Source organism: Melanerpes formicivorus, unplaced genomic scaffold (genome assembly GCF_026170545.1).
Source record: "Melanerpes formicivorus ecotype bairdi unplaced genomic scaffold, bMelFor1.0.p_v2 SCAF_31, whole genome shotgun sequence".
NCBI lineage: Eukaryota > Metazoa > Chordata > Aves > Piciformes > Picidae > Melanerpes > Melanerpes formicivorus.
Genome location: NW_027142383.1, coordinates 8,374,702 through 8,397,899, shown reverse-complemented (window position 1 = coordinate 8,397,899; position 23,198 = coordinate 8,374,702). Strand labels below are relative to the sequence as shown.

The 23,198-nt window shown below is 48.8% G+C and overlaps 1 protein-coding gene across 1 annotated transcript; it reads left to right on the top strand.

Moving 5' to 3' along the window:
• Positions 1-372: 372 nt before the first annotated feature.
• ATP6V1C2 (ATPase H+ transporting V1 subunit C2) lies at positions 373-22,762 on the top strand. Its single transcript, XM_068155361.1, has 10 exons — positions 373-385; positions 1,347-1,387; positions 2,201-2,307; positions 2,983-3,081; positions 17,151-17,219; positions 18,671-18,763; positions 19,121-19,214; positions 19,548-19,645; positions 21,618-21,747; positions 22,545-22,762. Exons 1-10 carry the CDS (start codon positions 373-375, stop codon positions 22,632-22,634), a joined length of 834 nt encoding a protein of 277 aa, XP_068011462.1. The 3' UTR covers positions 22,635-22,762.
• Positions 22,763-23,198: the final 436 nt, after the last annotated feature.

Sequence of the window (23,198 nt, the reverse complement as noted above, 5' to 3'; positions counted from 1 at the left end):
GAAATATTTCACAGCTGTGCACCCTGCTCCCTGTGCCATTAATGTGGTGAAGAGGTTATTAAATTTATGAATATGAAATATGAATTATTAAAATATTATTTCTAGTAATTATCAAACTATTAATAAACGATGAATCACCAATTCATATACATGTTCTAGTGCACGTTCGTGAAATAGATTCCACAAGTGGCTTAGTGTTATGATTAGAACTTAATTGAACTAGTTACTAGTTACGGATACTTTGAACTGAGTGCTAGTGGATGGAAAACACGTGGAAGATACTCGATTCCCTCCAGACAACAGGGATCGGTCCTGGTCGGGGTCGCGGCCCGTGGGGTCAGCCCTCAAAGTCGGCTCGCACGGCAGGGCGGGATGACGGTGGCCAGTAGGTGGGCTCGGACGACGCTGCAGCAGGCAAAGCTACGGGGGTCGGCCCAACCTCAGCAGTTCTCGGGGCTGATGCAAACAGCCTCGGGGAGAGAATGCGGCTGCGTTAGGCGGTGGATTCTCGTTTACTGAGCTTAAAGGAGCAGCGGGACTCTCAGAGTGGTCCCGGGTTCGGTGCAGCATAGGCACGAACAATGCCTTAGTCTTCCCCGAGATTCACAGGGCTCAGAGCGGCACACGTGGAGGCTCCTCTCCCGCTACGGCGGGGCTAGGCATATGTGGACTCGGTATCGATCAAGTCCCTTCTCCCTGGCAACTGGGTAGATCTTACCCTCGGGGGTCGGTCCAGTCCTCCGGTGGCACGGTGGGCTCTCCCGGTCGGTATGACTGGCTGTAGCGATGCTAAGGTCCTCCCTCTGTGCTTCTAATGATGCAGAGGCTTTCAGTATGTGTGCATGTATAACAGAAGCTAACAACAATAAGCTTAATGGCAAAGGCTGCAGCTCAAGGCTTGCTCTCTCGAGCAAACACAGAGACAAAGTGAATGAGGGGGTAACTTGTTTACCAACTGGGGTGATACTTAAAGATTCCTCGAGGCTGGGCTTGACCAATGGGCACTCTCATAAACAACTGACTTCAGCCTATAGAAAGCGTGAAGCTAGAATTATGCCCATACTTAGTGTCAGCACAAGCACTGCATGCGCTGGGTGCGTGCAAGCCTGGCTAATGCCTTGGCTTTTGTCTTCCTCCTGGAGGAGGGGGAACTTGTCCACATGCTGGGACAAGATTCAGTATCTGGGCGTAATGTGCCTTCACCACAGGGCCACCATCGGGGCGGCCGGGGCTCGCGGCGGGGTGGGGGTGCAAAAATGCTGTGATCGCAAGCCTGCAACTGCTCCATTATTTTTTTTTCTCTAAGAGGAGTTGCAGGTCAGAGTTCGCACTGTCCGGCCTCCCAGCGTTGGTCCTCTCGTCTTCCAAGTCCAAGCCGTCGCTGGCGGTATCAGAGGAAGATGTTCATGAAGGGCATCGAAAACGCCAAGCCACAGGTTTCGCCACTTTTTTTTTTTTTTTTTTTTAATGGGTTTCTCTGCTGGGCGCAGACGGCTGTGGTGGTGTCTTAATAAACACGGCGTGCTTGCCAAGATGGCGGACGTGGCGTCTCCTTTGTCTAATTCTTAATGCGTAGCGACCTCCATTTTGATTTTGCGCACCTTATCAGTTTGATCAGGATTCGCTTCTGCCGCTATTGACGTGGTAGGAGCAGATTTTTCTGTGCAAAAGGACGGTAATAAGAGAGCTGTGATTCATGTAGAAGGAATAGCGGGCAATTGAAATTGTGAGGAGGATGCTGACGGAGCGGCAGACGATGTGCAGGGAGAGAGGAGGGGGGCGGAGGGCGGGGGGTGCCTTTTAAGTCTCCCTTTTTCGTCTCGGTTAGAACCAAACGCCGTAGCAGCTTAATCGGGAGTAGACTGCTCTGCTTTTTTCGATTGCAATGTCCATGACGATCCGTCACATGGTGATATAGTGAAAAGCTGCTTTTTTAAGTATTTAGCACTTCATCCCACAGCTGGGCTGCAATTTTGTCCCATGCTTTGGAAGTAAAAGCTTATTGCCGTGGGAATGACTCTGGGCTCAGGTTAATAGCCCTTTTAAGATCCCAGAATCGCCAGTAATACCTCTCACGGAGAGGATAGGTGGAGGGCGTTTAGCACAGCCTCTTCTGTTCCGTGGCGTGCTTCCCCTTGCCCATCCCCGGGCCAGGGTGAGATTCACTTCCTTTTTGAGCACGCGCTGCTAATTTTTCCAGCACCGGGGCAGTGCTATTTCGACTGGCTTTCCATATCGTTCGCACGTACCTCTTTATGCTGAGTTGATCAGTATTGTAGTCCGAGGATCCCTTGTCCACGAGTTCAGGTGTGTTCAGGTGCCAGATATGGGCAGCGACGGAGATTGGAATCAATACAGCTGACCAATATGATCAAGTATTGTTCCTTTATTGTTCCAGTGTTGCAGGCCTATGGTGCAGGCCTGAGGTGCAGGCCTATGGAGCAGGCCTGTAGTGCAAGTATAGCACTGTAAAGTAAAGTGTAGAAGAAGAAGAGACAGGAAAGGCAGAAGTGCGTAGCAAGGGAACTGCTACAACTTACATAAACTCGGAGTGCCTTGTTGGCATATCTTCATTGGTTCCCTATGATAACCACACATTGCACTATTAAAGATTATTGGTCCAACTACTAATGACACGCAAGCTTTGTTGATGCAGGTGCGTGTCCTGTTGTCCCAAGATAACTGTCCATGTTTATAGCTACCAGTGCCTTGTTTTAGTTACATGCTGCAGGCACAGCACTGTTTTGCTCCACTGCTAGCTGGCTCTGCATTTATGCTGAGCATGGCCTACCACCATGTCAGGCTCTAGGCCTGCACTGCCAGATTGCTCACACTGCTCATCGCTGGCATTGCCACAGACATGTCCTTCAGTCCTCTCCTTCCTGGCTTTTTTCTAACCAAGTGTACACCCACAGCACAACACCTCCAGCTTGCTGGTGCTGGGTTCCTGCTGATGGTATTTTCCCTTTGTCTTCACTGCAGGGGGAACCTGCTGACCCGGACCCTGGCAGACATTGTGCAGAAAGAGGACTTTGTTCTGAACTTTGAGTATCTCATCACACTGCTTGTGGTGGTGCCAAAGTAAGGTGCTGGTGTGGGCGCTCTGTGTGGTGCTGAGCTTCAGGCCTCAGAGCAGATCCCAAACCTGTCAGGCTCACGAGACCTCTGCTGGCCTTCCATTTGTAGGTGCCTACACCAGGATGGCTGCCATCCGTCCCACCAGCTGTGAAGCTGGCCATGTCCTTTCCAGCAGCCTGCAGAAAACTTCACTCTATAGCTCCCTCTCAACACAGACACAGTACCATCACTGTTCTGCCTGTGAAAACCATGTTACAAAAAGCTCTCTTGCCAAGGTAGGTTTGTCGAGTGGATTATCTGCAGGTTCTGTTAGGTTCCCTCTGTAGACAGACTTCACATACTTGGCCTGCTGACCCCTTTCTCCCAGTGGCAACACTTGTCACATCTGCAGTGCAGCACCGGAGCAGCTCTGGCATTGCACATGGCAGATGCACCACACCTGTCCGTGGAGAAAGGGGAGCTTGGGCAGGGGTCACAGAATAACAGAACGGTAGGGGCTGGAAGGGAGCATTGGAGATCACCTAGTCCAACCTCCCTGCTAACACAGCTACACCTAGATCAGGTCACACCGGAATTTGTACAGGCAGGTTTTGAAAGCCTCCAGAGCAGGAGACTCCACAACCTCTCAGGGCAGCCTGCTCCAGGCCTCCAGCATCCTCACACCAAAGAAGTTTCTCCTTAAAGTTTAAGTGAAATATTCCAGGGTCCTGAAACATTCCCCTTGTACTCAGCACTGGTAAGGCGACATCTTGAGTACTGTGTTCAGTTTTGGGGCACCTCACTTTAAGAATGACATTGAAGTGATGGAGCAGGTTCAGAGAAGGGCAATGAAGCTGGGAAAGGGTCTGGAGAACAGGGCTGGGGAGAAGCAGCTGAGGGATCTGGGGGTGTTTAGCCTGAAGAAAACGAGGCAGAGGGGAGACCTTCTGGTTCTCTACAACTCACTGAAAGGAGGTTGGAGACAGGTGGGGCTTGGTCTCTTCTCCCTGTCCCTGGTTAAGACAGAGGGGATGGCCTCTAGCTGCAAGGGGGCAGGGATGGGTGTGTGTGGTGGGGTGGGTAAGTTGGACATTACAAGAAACTTCTTGACTGGAAGGGTTTTCAAAGCCTGGCACAGGCTGTCCAGGGAGGTGGCTGAGTCCCAGTCCCTGGAGGTGTTTCTGAGAGGCAGAGATCAGGTGTTGAGTGCCATGGGCTAGCCCCAGCCTTGGTAGACCAAGAAAATGGTTGTCCTGGATGATCTGAAAGGGCTTTTCCAACCAAAATGTTTCTATGGGACACTGTGTGGCAAACCACATTCACAGAATCACAGAATCACAGAATGAACCAGGTTGGAAAAGACCTCAGAGATCATCAAGTCCAATCTCTCACCCAACACCTCATGACTACTAAACCATGGCACCAAGTTTCATAGTTTCATAGATTCATTCAGGGTTGGAAGGGACCACAAGGATCATCTAGTTCCAACCCCCCTGTCATGGGCAGGGACACCCCACACTAGATCAGGCTGAACAGAGCCTCATCCAGCCTGCTCTTAAACACCCCCAGGGACGGGGCCTCGACCACCTCCCTGGACAACACATTCCAGGGTTTCACCACTCTCATGGTGAAGAACCTCCTCCTCACATCCAGCCTGAATCTTCCCACCTCTAGCTTCATTCCATTCCCCCTAGTCCTATCACTACCTGAGATCTTGAGAAGTCCTTCCCCAGCCTTCCTGTAGGCCCCCTTCAGATACTGGAAGGCCACAATTAGGTCACCTCGGAGCCTTCTCTTCTGCAGACTGAACAGCCCCAACTCCTTCAGTCTGTCCTCATAGGAGAGGTGCTCCAGCCCTCTAATCATCCTTGTGGCCCTTCTCTGGACACGTTCCAGCACCTCCACATCCCTCTTGTAATAGGGGCTCCAGAACTGGACACAGTACTCCAGGTGGGGTCTCACCAGGGCTGAGTAGAGGGGGAGGATCACCTCCCTCGACCTGCTAGCCACACTTCTCCTGATGCAGCCCAGGATCTGATTGGCTTTGCGGGCTGCAAGTGCACATTGAGAGCTCATGTTGAGCTTTTTGTCCACCAGCACCCCCAAGTCTCTCTCCTCAGGGCTACTTTCCAGCCAGTCACTGCCCAGCCTGGATTTGTGCCTGGGATTGCCTCGACCCAGATGCAGGACCCTGCACTTGCTCTTATTGAACTTCATGAGGTTGGCTTGTGCCCACCTCTCCAGCCTATCAAGGTCCCTCTGGATGGCCTCCCTTCCCTCCAGCGTGTCTGCTGCACCACACAGCTTGGTGTCATCAGCAAACTTGCTGAGGGTGCACTCAATGCCACTGTCCATGTCACCCACAAAGATGTTGAACAAGACAGGTCCCAGGACTGATCCCTGAGGGACTCCGCTTGTCACTGGCCTCCACTTGGACATGGACCCATTGACAGCCACTCTTTGGGTGCGGCCATCAAGCCAGTTCCTTATCCATCTAGTGGTCCACCCATCAAACCCATGTGTCACCAGTTTGGAGACCAGGATGTGGTGCGGGACAGTGTCAAAGGCTTTGCTCAGGTCCAGGTAAATGACATCAGTTGCTCGCCCCTCATCTATTAATTTTGTCACCTGCTCATAGAAGGCCACCAGGTTGGTCAGGCAGGATTTGCCCTTGGCAAAGCCATGCTGACTGTTCCCAATCACCTCTTCAGTATTCTTTTGAGCGAGTAGTGACTCCAGGAGGATCTGCTCCATGATCTTTCCAGGCACAGAGGTGAGACTGACTGGCCTGTAGTTCCCTGGTTCCTCCTTATTACCCTTTTTGAAGATGGGGGCAATGTTTCCCCTTTTCCAGTCTGTGGGGACTTCCCCAGACTGCCATGACTTTTGAAATATAATAGAGAGGGGTTTAGCAACCTCATCTGCCAGTTCTCTCAGTACCCGTGGGTGTATCCCGTCGGGTCCCATGGACTTGAACACTTTCAGGTTCTTCAGGTGATCACGAACCTGATCTGCACTTACAATGGGCAGTTCTTCCTCCCCGTCCCTGGCTTTGACTTCCATAACATCAGGAGTGTGGCTAGAGGCCCTTGCAGTGAAGACTGAGGTAAAGAAGTTATTAAGTACCTCAGCCTTTTCCTCATCACTTGTGACCATGTCACCATTTTCCTTTCTGAGGGGGCCCACACCTTCCCTAGTCTTCTTCTTCCCATTAATATACCTGTAGAAGTTCTTAGTGTTCCCTTTAATCTCCCTGGCTAGATTCAATTCAAACTCTGCTTTGGCTTTCCTAACCAGGACTCTTGCTGCTCGGGCAGCTTCCTTATATTCCCCCTGTTCTACCTGTCCTTCTCTCCACTTCCTGTAGAGTTTCCTTTTAAGTAATAGTGTGTCCAGTAGCTCCTTGCCCATCCAGGCAGGCCTCCTAGCATTCTTACCTGCTTTTCTCTTTGTTGGTATACAGAGCTCCTGGACACAGAGGAGGTGGTCCTTGAATACTGACCAGCTGTCCTGGGTCCCTCTTCCCTCCAGGGCTTTGTCCCATGACACTTTGGCTAGCAGATCCCTGAAGCGATCAAAATCTGCACGCCTAAAGTCTAGGGTTGTGAGCTTGGAATACTTCCTCCTGATTGCCCTGAGGATATTAAATTCAACTGCTTCATGGTCACTGCAGCCAAGGCCGTCTCTGAGCCTCACATTGCTTACCAGCCCTTCCCTGTTGGTGAGAACAAGGTCCAGCATAGCACCATTTCTTGTTGGTTCCTCTACCATTTGGAGGAGGAAGTTGTCTTCTATGCAGTCCAGGAACATCCTGGATTGCTGGTGCCTTGCTGTGTTGTCCCTCCAGCAGATGTCCGGGTGGTTGAAATCACCCATGAGGACCAGGGCTTGTGACCTGTAAGCCGCTTCTATTTGCCTATGGAGGGCCTCATCTGCTTGGATCTGCTGGTCAGGTGGCCTGTAGGAGACCCCCACAGTAATATCTCCTTCCCCTGTCCTGCCTTTAATTTTAACCCATACACTCTCAACTAGCTCATCATCCCTCCCCAGTTGGAGCTCCACTGATTCCAACTGGCTATTGACATAGAGGGCAACACCTCCTCCTCTCCATCCCTCCATATCCTTCCTAAAGAGTTTATACCCATCTATGCCTACATTCCAGTCATGGGATTCATCCCACCAAGTTTCAGTAACAGCCACTATGTCGTGGCATCCCAGCAGCACAGTGGCCCTTAACTCATCCTGTTTGTTGCCCAAGCTGTGCGCATTCGCATAGAAGCACTTCAGCTGGGCTGGCCCTGTCCTCCTCTTGTGCCAAATCCCCTTGGTTTCCACAGAATGTCCTGGTGGATCATTCGTGGCCTGCCTCAGGGCAGCAAGCTGAGAGCCCTTACCAGCTCTCCTTCTCTCTACTGCTGGTGAGCTGCCCCTCTGTTTGTCACCAGCCAGCAGGAGACTATTAACCCCTTCCCCCTTCAAATCTAGTTTAAAGCCCTATCAATGAGCCCTGCCAATTCCTGCCCCAGGATTCTTATCCCCCTCTGGGACAAGTGTGTCCCATGAGTTGTTTTCAGCTCAGGTGCCTTGAAAACCAATCCATGATTGTGGAACCCAAAGCCCTGTCGATGGCACCAGCCCCTAAGCCATGAATTGATCTGTCAGCCCTTCCTCAGTGTGTCCTCATCCATTGCTGACGTTAGAGGGATGGCAGAGAACACGACTTGAGCCCCTGATCCCTTTAGCAGTTGCCCTAAGGTTCTGAAGTCTTTTTTAATAGATTGTGAGCCTCTCATTGTTACATCGTCACTGCCCACCTGAAAGACCAGCAGTGGGTAGTAGTCTGAAGGACTCACGAGGTTGGGAATTCTATCTACAATGTCTTTTACTTGGGCACCAGGGAGGCAGCTGACCGCTCTATGAAATGGGTCTGGTCTGCATATTGGGCCCTCTGTTCCCCTCAGTAGGGAGTCTCCTATGACGATGACCCTACGAGGTTTCTTTTCTGGGTAAGTTTTGATGGCCGGCCTGAGGCAACCTGTCATTGGTGCAGCTTCTGACCTTCTTGAGTCCTCGACCTTACCAATGACCTGTTCCTCCTGCAGAGCCTCATACCTGTTCTGTAACTGCACTGGAGGCAGCGTGCTGCTCACAGGAGCAGACTTCCTTTGTTTGCATTTCTTTCGTCGGGCAGAGACCTGTTCCCATTGGCCCTGCTCATGTGGGTTACTACAGGGAGGTTGAGAATCTTGCTTCTGGGAAGGTATCAAACTCCCTGTTCCCCTAAGTGTTACCCCCTGTTCTGGTTTAGAAGAGATTACATTATGGGAATCGTCAATTTTCTGCTCGCCATCTCTTCTAGCTCTTAGCCTTTCCACCTCTTCTTTTAGTTTGACCACCATGCTCATCAGATCACTGACCTGCTCACACCTGAAACAGGAGCTGCTCCCTCCAGCCTCCAGCTTCCCCCCTGTCAGTGGGAAGGCGAGCTGCGCTCCTCAAGCTGCCTGCTCTCTCTTCAGCCACGCGCTGGGTTCTGTTTGGTTTGCGCGCGGTCTCCGCGGCAACCCCTCCCCCAGCTACGTCACTGCCCTCAGGCAGGTATGCAATCCGAGCCCCCTGCCCCTCCTCCTCTCTTCGGAAAGTCCCAAGCCACCAGCCCCTTACCGCCTGAAAAGCAAGGGAATCAAAGCCAAAAGCCAAACTCCTAGAGCTGCGCTCCTCAAGCTGCCTGCTCTCTCTTCAGCCACGCGCTGGGTTCTGTTTGGTTTGCGCGCGGTCTCCGCGGCAACCCCTCCCCCAGCTACGTCACTGCCCTCCGGCAGGTATGCAATCCGAGCCCCCTGCCCCTCCTCCTCTCTTCGGAAAGTCCCAAGCCACCAGCCCCTTACCGCCTGAAAAGCAAGGGAATCAAAGCCAAAAGCCAAACTCCCAGAGCTGCACTCCTCAAGCTGCCTCCTCTCTCTTCAGCCACGCGCTGGGTTCACACCACGTACAATTCCCTCTTCAACACCTATAATCATGCATAAAATCTATAAACTGATTCAGGAATTTCTTCAGCCTAAAAAGTACCAAAGAACACAGCCTAAAGTTAGCAGACCTCAGCCTCCCATGAAAACAAACAAACAAAAAAAACCCCAAAATAACTCTCTGTAAACTATATTTAATAGAATCATAGAATCATTTTGGCTGGAAAAGACCTTTAAGTTCATTGAGTCCGGGCAGCATCTAACTCCACCAAGTCTGGTGCCAAACCATGTCCCTCAGCACTACATCTCTGTGTCCTTTCAACACCCCCAGGGACAAGTATTCAACCACCTCCCTGGGGAGCTTCTTGCAGTCTTTGAGAACCCTTTCAGCGAGAAGTTTCTTCTAATAGCCAACCTAAACCTTACTTCGGTAGCTTTTACTTCTTTTCAGGAGGCTTTTATTTAATCCCAACATAGAGACATGCCTATCCATCCACCGGGGACTGGGCAGGAGAACAGTACAATGCCCTCTGGTGGCTTACTTCTCACCATCAGCTTCCCGCTCTGGGTCCTTTCTCATGCCAAGCCCCAGCGTTAAGGATTCGCACCTTGAGTACTGTGTCCAGTTCTGGGCCCCTCAGTTTAAGAAGGACATCGAGACACTGGAACGTGTCCAGAGAAGGGCAACAAGGCTGGGGAGAGGCCTTGAGCACAAGCCCTATGAGGAGAGGCTGAGGGAGCTGGGATTATTTAGCCTGGAGAACAGGAGGCTCAGGGGTCTCTTCTCCCAGGCAACCAGCAACAGAACAAGGGGACACAGTCTCAAGCTGCGCCAGGGGAAGTTTAGACTCGAGGTGAGGAGAAAGTTCTTCACCAAGAGAGTCATTAGTGTTTGGAATGGGCTGCCCGGGGAGGCGGTGGAGTCACCATCCCTGGAGGTGTTCAAGAGGGGACTGGACATGGCACGTGGTGCCATGGTCTAGTCATGAGGTCTGTGGTGACAGGTTGGACTCAATGATCTTTGAGGTCTCTTCCAACCTTAGTGATACTGTGAGTGAAACACCTCCCAGGCTGCTGACCGGGGCAGCTTTAATGTATCTGACTCACATAAGCCAGCAGGCACTGCTCCCACCCTTCTACCCTAAGCCATTAGCTTAACAACCTGCATATCTCAAAGCACTTGCTGCCCAGTGTGGCCGGTTGACGTTGTCCCCTTAAGAAAGGGAATATGGTGGACGGAAGTTGGTAAACGGAAAGAATAATCTAAACTAATTTCATTGGTGAAGTGGGAGGAAGCACCTTCTGAACTGGGAGTGAACTGGGCATTTCCAGCACTTCTCTGTCAGTCTTGCTTCCGCCTCTTCTTCGTGCTGCAGCTCTCTCTGTGCTGGGCTTTCTGCCAAGGCCTCAGCCTTGAAGACCAGATAAAGGCCGGTATTAACTCCCTTCCAATTAACACAAACTGCTTCTAACATTTTTTTTTTTCTCTCTTTTCTCTCTCTTTCTATCCCACTCTGGGGAAAGGGGGAAAGAGGGGAGAGCGGAGGTGTGAAACCCCCCTCAGCCGAGGGGGGAACTCTCATTTCTGTGTTACTTTATTGTATATCTTTGTATATATTGTAGATATTGTAAATTTGTAAATATTCCCCTGCAAATCCTACACTGCTTTGGAAATATAGCTCCACTGCCTTGCTAATTCAGCTTGTGAGGTTTTTTTTTTCCTTTCCCTTCAATTTTTTTTCCCTTTTACCTTACAAGGGGGAAGGGAGGAGGCTTCTTGGCCTTACCCTTCCAACCCACCACATTTTTTTTTTTATTGGCGTACCCAACGTGCGGCAGATAATTAGTTCAATTTATTACTTGATTGATTTAGTGTTTTCTAGCTGAATTAGCAAACATGAAGGTATTGTGGTTTGTGGAGCGATTATTCTTTTCAATTTTTGGGGCTCTGGTTTACAAATATTGTTTGGGTTTGATTTTGGATTACCTGGGTAAATATTTGGTGCGGACAATTTATATGTGGGTTATGTATAGAGTTAAATTATGGTATGGAAAATGTATTAATTTATTATGGCCAGTGAGATACAGGAATGTTACCTCCACCACTCTCCCAATTGAGATAAAGGGTTTTAAGATTCCACCGGAGGAGAGAGTAATTTTAGGTGATGCCTGGGATCCAAAGGTGATTTATTTGGTGTGTATAATTCTGCTGCTGGTAATAACTAATGTGTTTTCTCTGTATTCCTTGTGGCGAGAGAAAAAGGTGTCCAGGGCGCGTTTTGTTATTAAAACTAGATCAAAAAGAAAACGCCGTGGCTCTAGGTCAGTCCCAGAGACATCTAGTGACGAAGAGTGTGCAGAATCCGTGTCAGACAAAAAGAAGGCTAAAAAGTTAATTGGTAAAGCAGCTCCAAATGACTTTGCTGATTCTGGCAAGCAGCCAAGGGCATCGGCTGGTATCAACATGGCGCCTACTCCTTCTCCCACTCCTTCTCCTTCTTCTTCTTCTCCGTCGGCCAGTAATGGAGCAACGTCACTTCCACCCACTCCCTCAGTGGGATCGGAAGTCACTGGCCCAGCATCTGATTTATCTCAGGACCTGTCAGTTTCCATTAAGGTGGCTGTAAATTCAAACACAGCTCCAGTTAAGGTGGCTCCTTTAAAGACTAGAGGTGCAAAGGGCAAAGATGGAGAAGAAGAGGTGGAGACTGATCCTGGTGAGGGGCCTTCTACTCTAAAAGATCCTGCTGAGGAGGAAGAGAAGGTATGTTTTAAAGATCTAGCTAACCTAGTGAGATCAAAGCAGGATGGAGATGAAGTTAGGAAAGCAGCTGGCAAAGGTGGTTCTCAGCTTAAAGAGATCCTTAGGAGAATGACAGCAGGATTATATGGGCAAAGAATTCAGGGAGACGAGGAGTCAGATGATATTTCAGACTATTCGTCACCACGTGAGGAATTGCGAAATGTCCGTAAAGATTTCACCAGGGCAGATAAGGACCCAGTTCTAGCTTGGCTTAGTAGGTGTAATGATACAGGTGCTCTGGCTCTAACAATTGGAGACAAGTCAGCAGCTCAGTTAGGAACTCTCTCAAGGGACAATGGAATAGATAGACATCTAGGCGAAGCTCTCGGTAAGGTTAATCTGTGGATACGCCTCTTAATAGCGGTTGCCCTGAGATACCCTTCCCGAGATGATCTTCCCTGGAATCCTAAACCCTGGACTACCATAGATGAGGGAATTAAGCGCTTGAGAGAATTTGCTGTTAGAGAGCTACTCTATGGTGAACATGAAACTCTGAATCCTGATGACATTCCTGTGGGTATTGGTCTTGCTAAAAAGATCATCAAACTTGCTCCTTCTAATTATGCAAACATTCTGGCAAGCAGAATTGTGTCAAGAAATTATGGTGGAGCTTCTCCTACGGTTGGCCAATTCAGTGATCAAATGAGACAATTGGAGGATAGCATGACACGTGGTTCTTTGGTTTCAGCCATTGAAACTCTGTCTAGAAAAACGGAGAATTGCATGAGAGAGTTGAAAGATGAATTTAGAAATTCCATATCCCAATTGGCACAAAGGGATAATTTCAATTCTTCCTCCAGGTGGGTACAAGTCTCATCTGTGAGGAATATACGTCCTCCTAGGAGGTCATTCCAAAACAGGACATTCCAAAACAGGTCATTCCAAAACAGACCACCAAGGCAATCACGTAGAACTATTTGGATAACTCTGCGTGATCAGTTTGGTGAGGACATGAACCGCTGGGATGGCCAACCAACTTCTAATCTTTTCAGGAGACTGAGGGAATTGCAAAGTGGCAGAACCCGAGGTAGCAATACCAGAAGGGTAGCTGTTACTTCCACAGTTCCCCAGAACGACTCTTATGGCACCAACAGTGGCTCCAGTTATAACATGCAAAGTTATAACCCTGCAAACAATGTGCAATGCACATGTACGCATGTTCCCCATAACTAGGGGTGCCCTGCCTCCCGCCAGGGGGAGGAGAGGGATAACAGAGATAATAGAATCTATTGGGATGTGTACATCCAGTGGCCTGGCACTTCACAATTTCGGAAGTACAGGGCCTTGGTTGACACAGGAGCTCAGTGCACCATAATACCATCAAATTATCAGGGATCAGAGTCTATAACAATTCTGGGAGTCACTGGTGGATCTCAAGAGTTAAGTAAGGTAGAGGTTAATATAAGTTCAACTATTAAACAATGGAGGAAGCATACAGTTGTGACCGGACCTGATGCACCTTGTATTTTGGGAATTGATTTTCTGAGAGAAGGGCGTTTCAAAGACCCTAGAGGTTACAAATGGGCTTTTGGAGAAGCTTCTATAGAAATTGATGTACAAAAATTAAAGCTGTCTGCTAGACCTGAGCTTTCTGATGAATCTGCAGTTGTGGGACAACATAAGATACAGGACATTAAATTGCCGGTTGCTTCCAGACTGTGCATCACAGACAATACAGAACCAACCATGACTCTTTGTTGCCCATTCAGAATCTGATTCATCAGTTGGAGAGTCAGAAAGTCGTCAGCAAAACTCATTCCCCTTTCAACAGTCCAGTGTGGCCTGTGCGGAAGCAGAATGGAGACTGGCGTCTGACAGTAGACTACCGAGCCCTAAATGAAGTGACACCACCTATGAGTGCAGCAGTACCAGACATGATGGAACTTCAGTATGAGCTGGAATCCAAAGAGGCCAAATGGTATGCTACCATAGACATTGCTAATGCATTTTTCTCTATTCCCATAGCAGAGGAATGCAGGCCTCAGTTTGCTTTCACCTGGAGAGGAATCCAGTACACTTTCAACAGATTGCCAATGGGCTGGATCCATAGCTCAAGCATCTGTCATGCAGTGATCCACGATGCTCTGGAGAAAGACGGTGCTCCAGAACACATCCAGTTCATCGATGATATCATTGTCTGGGGTAAAACTGCTGAGGAGGTCTTCGAGAAAGGTAACAAAATCATTGACATTCTCCTGAACGCAGGTTTTGCCATCAAGCGAGACAAGGTGAAAGGACCTACCACAGAGATTCAATTTCTAGGAGTGCGGTGGCAAGATGGACGCCGACACATTCCAGTGGATGTGGTAAATAGAGTCTCTACCATGGCAAGTCCCACAAACAAGCAAGAGGCCCTACGTTTCTTGGGGATAGTGGGATTTTGGAGACTGCACATCCCTGGATACAGTCAGATTGTGAAACCTCTGTATGATGTGACTCGAAAGAGAAACCATTTCCACTGGGGACCTGAACAACAAGCAGCCTTTGACCAAATAAAACAAGAGGTAATTCAAGCAATGGGTCTGGGACCTGTCCGAGATGGTTCAGACATTAAGAACATTTTGTACACGGCTGCAAGTGACAATGGTCCAACCTGGTGCTTGTGGCAAAAAGCTCCAGGAGAGACACGTGGACGACCTCTTGGTTTCTGGAGTCGAGGTTACAGAGGTTCAGAGGCTAACTATACTCCAACAGAGAAAGAAATTCTAGCTGCCTATGAAGGAGTAAAGGCATCTTCTGAAGTGATTGGAACTGAATCACAACTTCTCTTGGCTCCCAGATTACCAGTTTTGAATTGGATGTTCAAAGGCAAAGGCTCCACACCACATCATGCCACAGACTCAACATGGTCTAAGTGGATGGCTGTGATAACACAGAGAGCTCGAATGGGAAATCTTGAAAGACCTGGTCTAGTGGAGGTGATCTCAAGTTGGCCTGACTGTGCCAAACCTCCAGAGGAGAAAGTAACTCGTGCTGAAGAAGCTCCTCCTTACAATGACCTTTCTGATGATGAAAAGAAATATGCTTTGTTCACAGACGGTTCCTGTTGTCTTGTTGGAAACAAGCGAAGGTGGAAGTCTGCAGTGTGGAGTCCAACACGCCGAGTTGCAGAGGCGAAAGATGGAGAAGGAGAATCCAGTCAGTTCGCAGAGGTAAAAGCTGTCCAGCTAGCTCTCGACGTGGCTGAACGTGAGAGATGGCCAAAGCTTTATCTCTACACCGACTCATGGATGGTAGCCAATGCTCTATGGGGTTGGCTAAAGAACTGGAAGAAGAGTGGTTGGCAGAGGAAAGGAAAACCCATTTGGGCAGCCAACCTATGGCAGGACATTGCTGATCGAATCGAGAGAATTCCAGTGAAAGTGAGACACATCGATGCTCACATTCCTAAGAGCAAAGCTACTGAGGAACAGCAACACAACCATCAGGAAGATCTAGCTGCAAGAGTTTCTCAAGTAGACATGGACTCTAATCTTGATCTCGACTGGAAACACCGAGGTGAGATGTTCTTAGCTCGGTGGGCTCACGATTCGTCAGGACATCAAGGCAGAGATGCAACATACCAATGGGCTCGTGACAGATCCATAGACATTTCCATGGATGCTATCACACAAGTCATCCATGACTGTGACATTTGTGCTGCTATTAAGCAGGCAAAACGACTTAAGCCCTTGTGGTATGGTGACAGATGGTCCAAGTACAAGTATGGTGAAGCTTGGCAGATTGACTACATCACTCTACCACGTTCTCGTTCTGGTAAGCAGTACGTGCTTACTATGGTAGAGGCAAACACTGGATGGTTGGAAACTTATCCAGTTCCATATGCAACTGCACGCAACACCATTCTCGGTCTGGAGAGACAAATCCTGTGGAGACACGGAACTCCAGTGAGGATTGAGTCAGACAACGGAACTCATTTCAAGAACAACCTTGTAAAGAACTGGGCAAAAGAGCATGGTATTGAGTGGATATTCCATATTCCTTACTATGCACCAGCGTCAGGGAAAATTGAACGCTACAACGGTTTGTTGAAGACCACTCTGAAAAACTGGGAAAAATATTTAGCACAAGCAACCTGGCTGGTAAATAGTAGAGGTTCAGTGAACCGAGCTGGACCTGCACATTCAGATTTGCTACGGAAAGTAGAAGGTGATAGAGTTCCTGTTATTAGAGAAAAGAATCTGTTAGGTAAAACTGTTTGGGTATTTTCACCCTCAGGAGAGGCTAAACCTGTCCGAGGGGTGGTTTCAGCTGAAGGTCCGGGTCACACTTATTGGGTAATGCAGGAGAATGTTGAAATTCAGTGTATTCCACAAAGAAATTTAACTTTAGCTGAAAGAGGTTAATTTCAAACTGTTGTACGGCTACATCGCGTCCAAAGGAAGAATCAATGAGGAATCTACGGCGCATGAACCCTGAGAACCCTGAGAGCCCTGAGTGAACTAAGAGACCCTGAGAATCCCTGTTTCCCTTTTCTTCGCTTTGTCGGCGAAGAAATGAACTGTTTTCCATTTTTCTGATTTTCTGATTTTCTTGGACTTTTGAATCATCTACATCTGAGCATAGCCGGAATGGACTATGAACTTTACTTACGAACTGTAAATATCGTTTTGGATTGGATGGACAGTATGAACAGCCAATGAAATTGTTTAGAAGGGGTGGACTGTGGCCGGTTGACGTTGTCCCCTTAAGAAAGGGAATATGGTGGACGGAAGTTGGTAAACGGAAAGAATAATCTAAACTAATTTCATTGGTGAAGTGGGAGGAAGCACCTTCTGAACTGGGAGTGAACTGGGCATTTCCAGCACTTCTCTGTCAGTCTTGCTTCCGCGTCTTCTTCGTGCTGCAGCTCTCTCTGTGCTGGGCTTTCTGCCAAGGCCTCGGCCTTGAAGACCAGATAAAGGCCGGTATTAACTCCCTTCCAATTAACATGAACTGCTTCTAACATTTTTTTTTCTCTCTTTTCTCACTCTTTCTATCCCACTCTGGGGAAAGGGGGAAAGAGGGGAGAGTGGAGGTGTGAAACCCCCCTCAGCCGAGGGGGGAACTCTCATTTCTGTGTTACTTTATTGTATATCTTTGTATATATTGTAGATATTGTAAATTTGTAAATATTCCCCTGCAAATCCTACACTGCTTTGTAAATATAGCTCCACTGCCTTGCTAATTCAGCTTGTAAGGTGTTTTTTTTTTCCTTTCCCTTCAATTGTTTTTCCCTTTTACCTTACAAGGGGGAAGGGAGGAGGCTTCTTGGCCTTACCCTTCCAACCCACCACACCCAGTCTGCAGTGTTTATTTACTGCTTGCTCTTGTGTGGCTCCAAGGTCAAGCTACGTGCAGTGGCAGAAGATGTACAAATCCTTCTCCGACACAGTAGTGCCTCGCTCCACCAAGTAAGTTGAAGTCCCTGTTTGTTTTAGAGCTCTCTGCCATATTTCAGCCCCTCAGACTGCTGGATCCTGGAAGAAGTCACTTGTGTAATGCATGGGCTCCGTGTTCACACGCAGATCTGTCCAATCTCATTCTAAACTGAAATCAGAAGTTCCTCTGTTGAAGGGAAGTGCAGGAGAAAGAAAAAAAGCAACCATCACATTTTCCTTTTTTCCTAACTCCCTTGTCATTCCCTCTGCCAGTCATTTAGTTCTTCCTACTTTCAAACAAGGCCCTTGCTTTTTGTGTGCAACAGAGAAGCAATTTGTTGCTGTCGTGCAACCAGAGCTCAGCCACTCAGTTTCGTGGACAGGAGTTTGTACAGGGACCAGACAGTGTCGTGGCATTTTCAATTGGGATCATTCACTGTACAGGCATTTGCATTAGCAAACACCAGAAGAACTTATTCTTTCACCTGGAGTGACAAATCCTTCTTAGGAATTCAGTATTTCACTGCTTACCTCATGTACACTGTGAGGTCCAGCCCAGGGAGCAAGAGATCACATGAATATTCTCTGAAATGAAAGGAGGTACAAGGCCAAATGGAAGAAGGTACAGGCCAGCCCTGGCCTGGCGTGCATCAAAAGTCTGACCAGCAGGACAAGGGAGGTGATTCTGCTCTGATGAGATCACACCTGGAGCACTATGTCCAGCTCTGGAGCCCTCAGCACAAAAAGGGTATGGACCTGCTGGAGAGGGTTCAGAGGAGGCCATGAAGATGATCACAGGGCTGGAGAACCTCCCTATAGGGACAGGGTGGGAGAGTTGAGGTTGTTCATCCTGAAGAAGAGAAAGCTCCAGGGAGACCTTAGAGCAGCCTTCTGTACCTGAAGGGGCTCCAGGAGTGGTGGGGAGGGACTTTGGACAAGGGCTGGGAGCAACTGGAGGAGCAATGGCTTTGAGCTAGAAGAGGGGAGATTGAGACTGGAGATGAGGAAGAAATTCTTGCCAGTGAGGCTGGGGAAGACACTAGCACAGGTTGCCCAGGGAGGCTTCCTGGAGGTGTTCAAGGGAGGTTGGATGAGGCCTTGAGCAACCTGGGTTGGAGCTAGATGAGCTTTAAGCTCCCTTCCAACCCAACCCATTCTATGAAGCAGAAAGCATGAAGAAAGAAGAAAGCTGTTTGCTGCTGTCCCTCTCAAAACCACAAGTGCATGAGAAGTTAACAGACAAATCAGATGAGTAGAACACCTGTGTACTGCCATAAGCTCAGGAAGTTAACTCCTGGGAGTTTTACACTGGGGATGGTGTGGCTGGTGCTAGTCAAGTCCTTGTTCCCTGTTTCAGTCACAGCAGTTCTTAAAAACCAGGTGTTGCTCAGTACCATTAATGAAGAACAGAACTGCAGAAGGAGAAGATGGAGGCACAAGGGATTTGCCATGTCAAATCACAGCAGTGGACTTTCCTCCCACAGAATGATTGCTGAGGATGCAGAGGGAGGACTCTTCACTGTGACCCTGTTTAGGAAAGTGATGGATGACTTCAAGGCCAAAGCCAGGGAGAACAGGTAAGAACACTGACTGCTAGGCAGGGCAGGCTCACAAGCAGATGATGGGGGCAAGGTAAGGCTTGTTCTGTGTGTAGTACAGTTGAATCCAACTCTGGCTTTCAGGACTTCTGTACTGCTGAGGCTGCTGGCTGGCCCTAAGGCCATTGAGAAGGCAGGGTGAGAAGGATTGATGATTTTGTTCCTTAAGCACCAAAGTACAGACCCTGGAAGGGTCTTTCCTGCTCTCATGCTACTGACAGCAGGCAGCTCGCTTTCTGAGGGTGGTTAGCAACTGTGAAAGATCCCCCACCTGCTTCTCTAGAGGCAGAAGAAATGAAGGTGCATATTGTGAGAGCAAATCTCATTCCATTGCAGGTTCACCGTTCGAGAATTTTATTCTGATGAGAAGGAAATTAAATGTGAAAAGGAAGAGCTGATGAAATTAGCTTCCGATAAGAAACAACAGTATGTAAGTAGAACATCCAGGTGACAGCCCATGACAGCCTCTGCTCCTGGCATGCCTAAGCATATCTCACTCAAATGGCTTCATGGCTCCAACAGACTCCTGTGAGCTCCATTCAGCCCAGAAAACTGAGGCACAGTACTGATGACTTCTAACCCTGACTGATACTATTACACTATGACACAATTTGCCCAAGGTCCCTTCAGTTTCTGATAAAGTGGGAGCCATGGCAAGGCTGCCTGAGAACGATCTCAGCAGTCCACGACAGCTTCAGAGATGTCAGCTGTGGAGCTGCTTCACACAGCCAAGGGATCACAGCACTGCTATTTGTTCTGATAGGGCCCACTGCTGCGCTGGCTGAAAGTGAACTTCAGTGAAGCATTTGTGGCTTGGATTCACGTGAAAGCCTTGAGAGTCTTTGTTGAATCTGTGCTGAGGTAACTGAGTAAAGACACATAGCTCGCTTCCTGGGGCAGTTCCTTTGTGGGAGGGAACATCCCTTAGACACCTCCATCTGTGAGATCATGGGAGATAACAGAGGACCTGAAGACAATGCCAGGGACAGGGAGGAAGAACTGCCCATTGTAAGTGAAGATCAGGTTCGTGATCACCTGAAGAACCTGAAAGTGTTCAAGTCCATGGGACCTGACGGGATACACCCACGGGTACTGAGAGAACTGGCAGATGAGGTTGCTAAACCCCTCTCTATTATATTTCAAAAGTCATGGCAATCTGGTGAAGTCCCCACAGACTGGAAAAGGGGAAACATTGCCCCCATCTTCAAAAAGGGTAAGAAGGAGGAACCAGGGAACTACAGGCCAGTCAGTCTCACCTCTGTGCCTGGAAAGATCATGGAGCAGATCCTCCTGGAGTCACTACTCGCTCAGAAGAATAGTGAAGAGGTGATTGGGAACAGTCAGCATGGCTTTGCCAAGGGCAAATCCTGCCTGACCAACCTGGTGGCCTTCTATGAGCAGGTGACAAAATTAATAGATGAGGGGCGAGCAACTGATGTCGTTTACCTGGACCTGAGCAAAGCCTTCGACACTGTCCCGCACCACATCCTGGTCTCCAAACTGGTGACACATGGGTTTGATGGGTGGACCACTAGATGGATAAGGAACTGGCTTGATGGCCGCACCCAAAGAGTGGCTGTCAATGGCTCCATGTCCCAGTGGAGGCCAGTGACAAGCGGAGTCCCTCAGGGATCAGTCCTGGGACCTGTCTTGTTCAACATCTTTGTGGGTGACATGGACAGTGGCATTGAGTGCACCCTCAGCAAGTTTGCTGATGACACCAAGCTGTGTGGTGCAGCAGACATGCTGGAGGGAAGGGAGGCCATCCAGAGGGATCTTGACAGGCTGGAGAGGTGGGCACAAGCCAACCTCATGAAGTTCAATAAGAGCAAGTGCAGGGTCCTGCATCTGGGTCGAGGCAATCCCAGGCACAAATACAGGCTGGGCAGTGACTGGCTGGAAAGTAGCCCTGAGGAGAGAGACTTGGGGGTGCTGGTGGACAAGAAGCTCAACATGAGCTCTCAGTGCGCACTTGCAGCCCGCAAAGCCAATCAGATCCTGGGCTGCATCAGGAGAAGTGTGGCTAGCAGGTCGAGGGAGGTGATCCTCCCCCTCTACTCAGCCCTGGTGAGACCCCACCTGGAGTACTGTGTCCAGTTCTGGAGCCCCTATTACAAGAGGGATGTGGAGGTGCTGGAATGTGTCCAGAGAAGGGCCACGAGGATGATCAGAGGGCTGGAGCACCTCTCCTATGAGGACAGACTGAAGGAGTTGGGGCTGTTCAGTCTGCAGAAGAGAAGGCTCCGAGGTGACCTCATTGTGGCCTTCCAGTATCTGAAGGGGGCCTACAGGAAGGCTGGGGAAGGACTTCTCAGGATCTCAGGTAGTGATAGGACTAGGGGGAATGGAATGAAGCTGGAGGTGGGGAGGTTCAGGCTGGATGTGAGGAGGAGGTTCTTCACCATGAGAGTGGTGAAACCCTGGAATGCGTTGTCCAGGGAGGTGGTCGAGGCCCCGTCCCTGGAGGTGTTTAAGAGCAGGCTGGATGAGGCTCTGGCCAGCCTGATCTAGTGTGGGGTGTCCCTGCCCATGGCAGGGGGGTTGGAACTAGATGATCCTTGTGGTCCCTTCCAACCCTGAATGATACTGATACTATGACCACAAAAAGGTGACAAGAGTTGATGAAAAACAGTCCTTTGGGGGCACTGACAGGGAAGTGGAAACCAGATGCTGTTTAATTGACTTCTGGTTTAAAAAAGAAAATAGTCTCAGATCAAGAGGCAGCACCCCACCACAGATGGTCTCTTCAGTGCCCTGTCAGCTAGCATGCCAGGAGACTGAGAAGGGCAGGAGCACTGCCAGCAGCTGACCCCATGTGCTGATGTGTTTCAAGGTATGTCCTCCCTGTGAATTTCCAAGCAATGCTGCTGCAGCCAAATAGGAAGTCTGTGAAACGCCTGAGAGATGTCCTGAACATGGTCTTCAAACACCTGGATGAAGTTGCAGCAGCAAGCATAATGGATGTAAGTATTTGGACAACAAGTGCTGCAGCTAGCCACAGCTTACCCAAAGAAATGCTTTCACCACACCATGGGGCTGAAGCACACCTCACAACTTGCAGTGCTAGGAACCCTGGACACAGCTGTTGGTGCTTACAGATTGGGTTAAGGTCACAGGCAGGCTCAGATGATGATGGAGAGGCACAGACATTGCTTACCTGATCTGGTGAAGCATCTGATGCTTACAGCTACCAGACCAAAGCATCTGCTCAGTTATGGCAGTTCCTCTAGGTAAAAAGCTTCAGGTCTTCTATAAATATTCAGATCAACACAAGCAAGAATGATGAATTCAGAGCTCAATGCTAGGACTGCCACGCTTCCATCCCCTCTGAAAGGCTAAAGCGCTGTCTTGCTCCCTCCCCATATCCCGAGTGCAACACCAGTTTAAGATAAACCAGCAGGCACTGAAACAGCCCAAACCCAGAAAGCCTAAGCTTCTCAGTGCATGAAGGGGGTTGGGGGGGGGGGGAGAACGAAATTAGGAAATTAGCTGCTCTGGGACTCAACCACATAAAAATGCTACACGTTGATAAAGTTGCACCCAAGCATGAATTCTCAATGCCAACTGCTTTAGGCAGCCTGCAAACACCAAGCAAACACTGATTCTCAGTGATGAATTCCCCATCTTAAGCACAGCAAATACAAAACTCTGCTGCCCCTGAGGAGGAGGAGGGGAAAAGGAGTGCAAAAGCAACTCAGTGGAGCTTGGAACTGTGCAAGTTTGTTGCCTGGTACTAATGTCCTATTGTTTCCTTTTGCATCCTGGCATGGACATCCCTGGTTTACACCTGGGCAATCAAGAATACTATCCTTATGTCTATTTCAAGATTGACCTCAGTATTCTTGACTAGCCTCAAATTGCTCAAGCTTCAACTACTAATTATCAAGACCCTCAATGTTACAGTAAGCAATCTTTAGCTGCTGAAAGCCAACATGCCCATGCTGTTGCAGGATAATTGTGTAAGATCTTCCTACCACTTGCAGTAATGCTTAGTGACTTCCACATAAAGATCTGTTGCTCATAGTTTTACAGAAACATCTTTCAGAGGCAGGAAGTACTATGGTAGTATTTATTTGTGTTGCAAGTTACAAAGATGGAATATCTGTTGGACTTGAAATAAAACAATTGTCAAAGGGTGGTGGCTAATGGATCCACTAGGTGTATACAATCCTGTCTTTCTAACAAAGCAAACTTAAATAGTAACTAAAAAAAGCAAATAACAAAAGCAGAAAGCATCAGAGCAAAACCCAGTTTTAACTAAAAGAAAAGAAAAACTTAAGAAAGTTGCTGTGGAACTTGCTGCAGTATGACTTACAGTCCCACGTGCCGGTAAGTGACACCTCAGTCAGAACAGTTCTGTTATGTCTCATCTGCTGGGATGACGGAGTCGGAGCACACTTCCTGCACCACATCC

What these genes read in the sequence shown, in the direction of transcription:
- ATP6V1C2 (XM_068155361.1), top strand. An exon ending in GCCAAAGCCAGGGAGAACAG is followed by an intron (nt 18,764 to 19,120) that starts GTAAGAACACTG and finishes ATTCCATTGCAG; the next exon opens with GTTCACCGTTCGAGAATTTT. An exon ending in TTTGTTGAATCTGTGCTGAG is followed by an intron (nt 19,646 to 21,617) that starts GTAACTGAGTAA and finishes ATGTGTTTCAAG; the next exon opens with GTATGTCCTCCCTGTGAATT.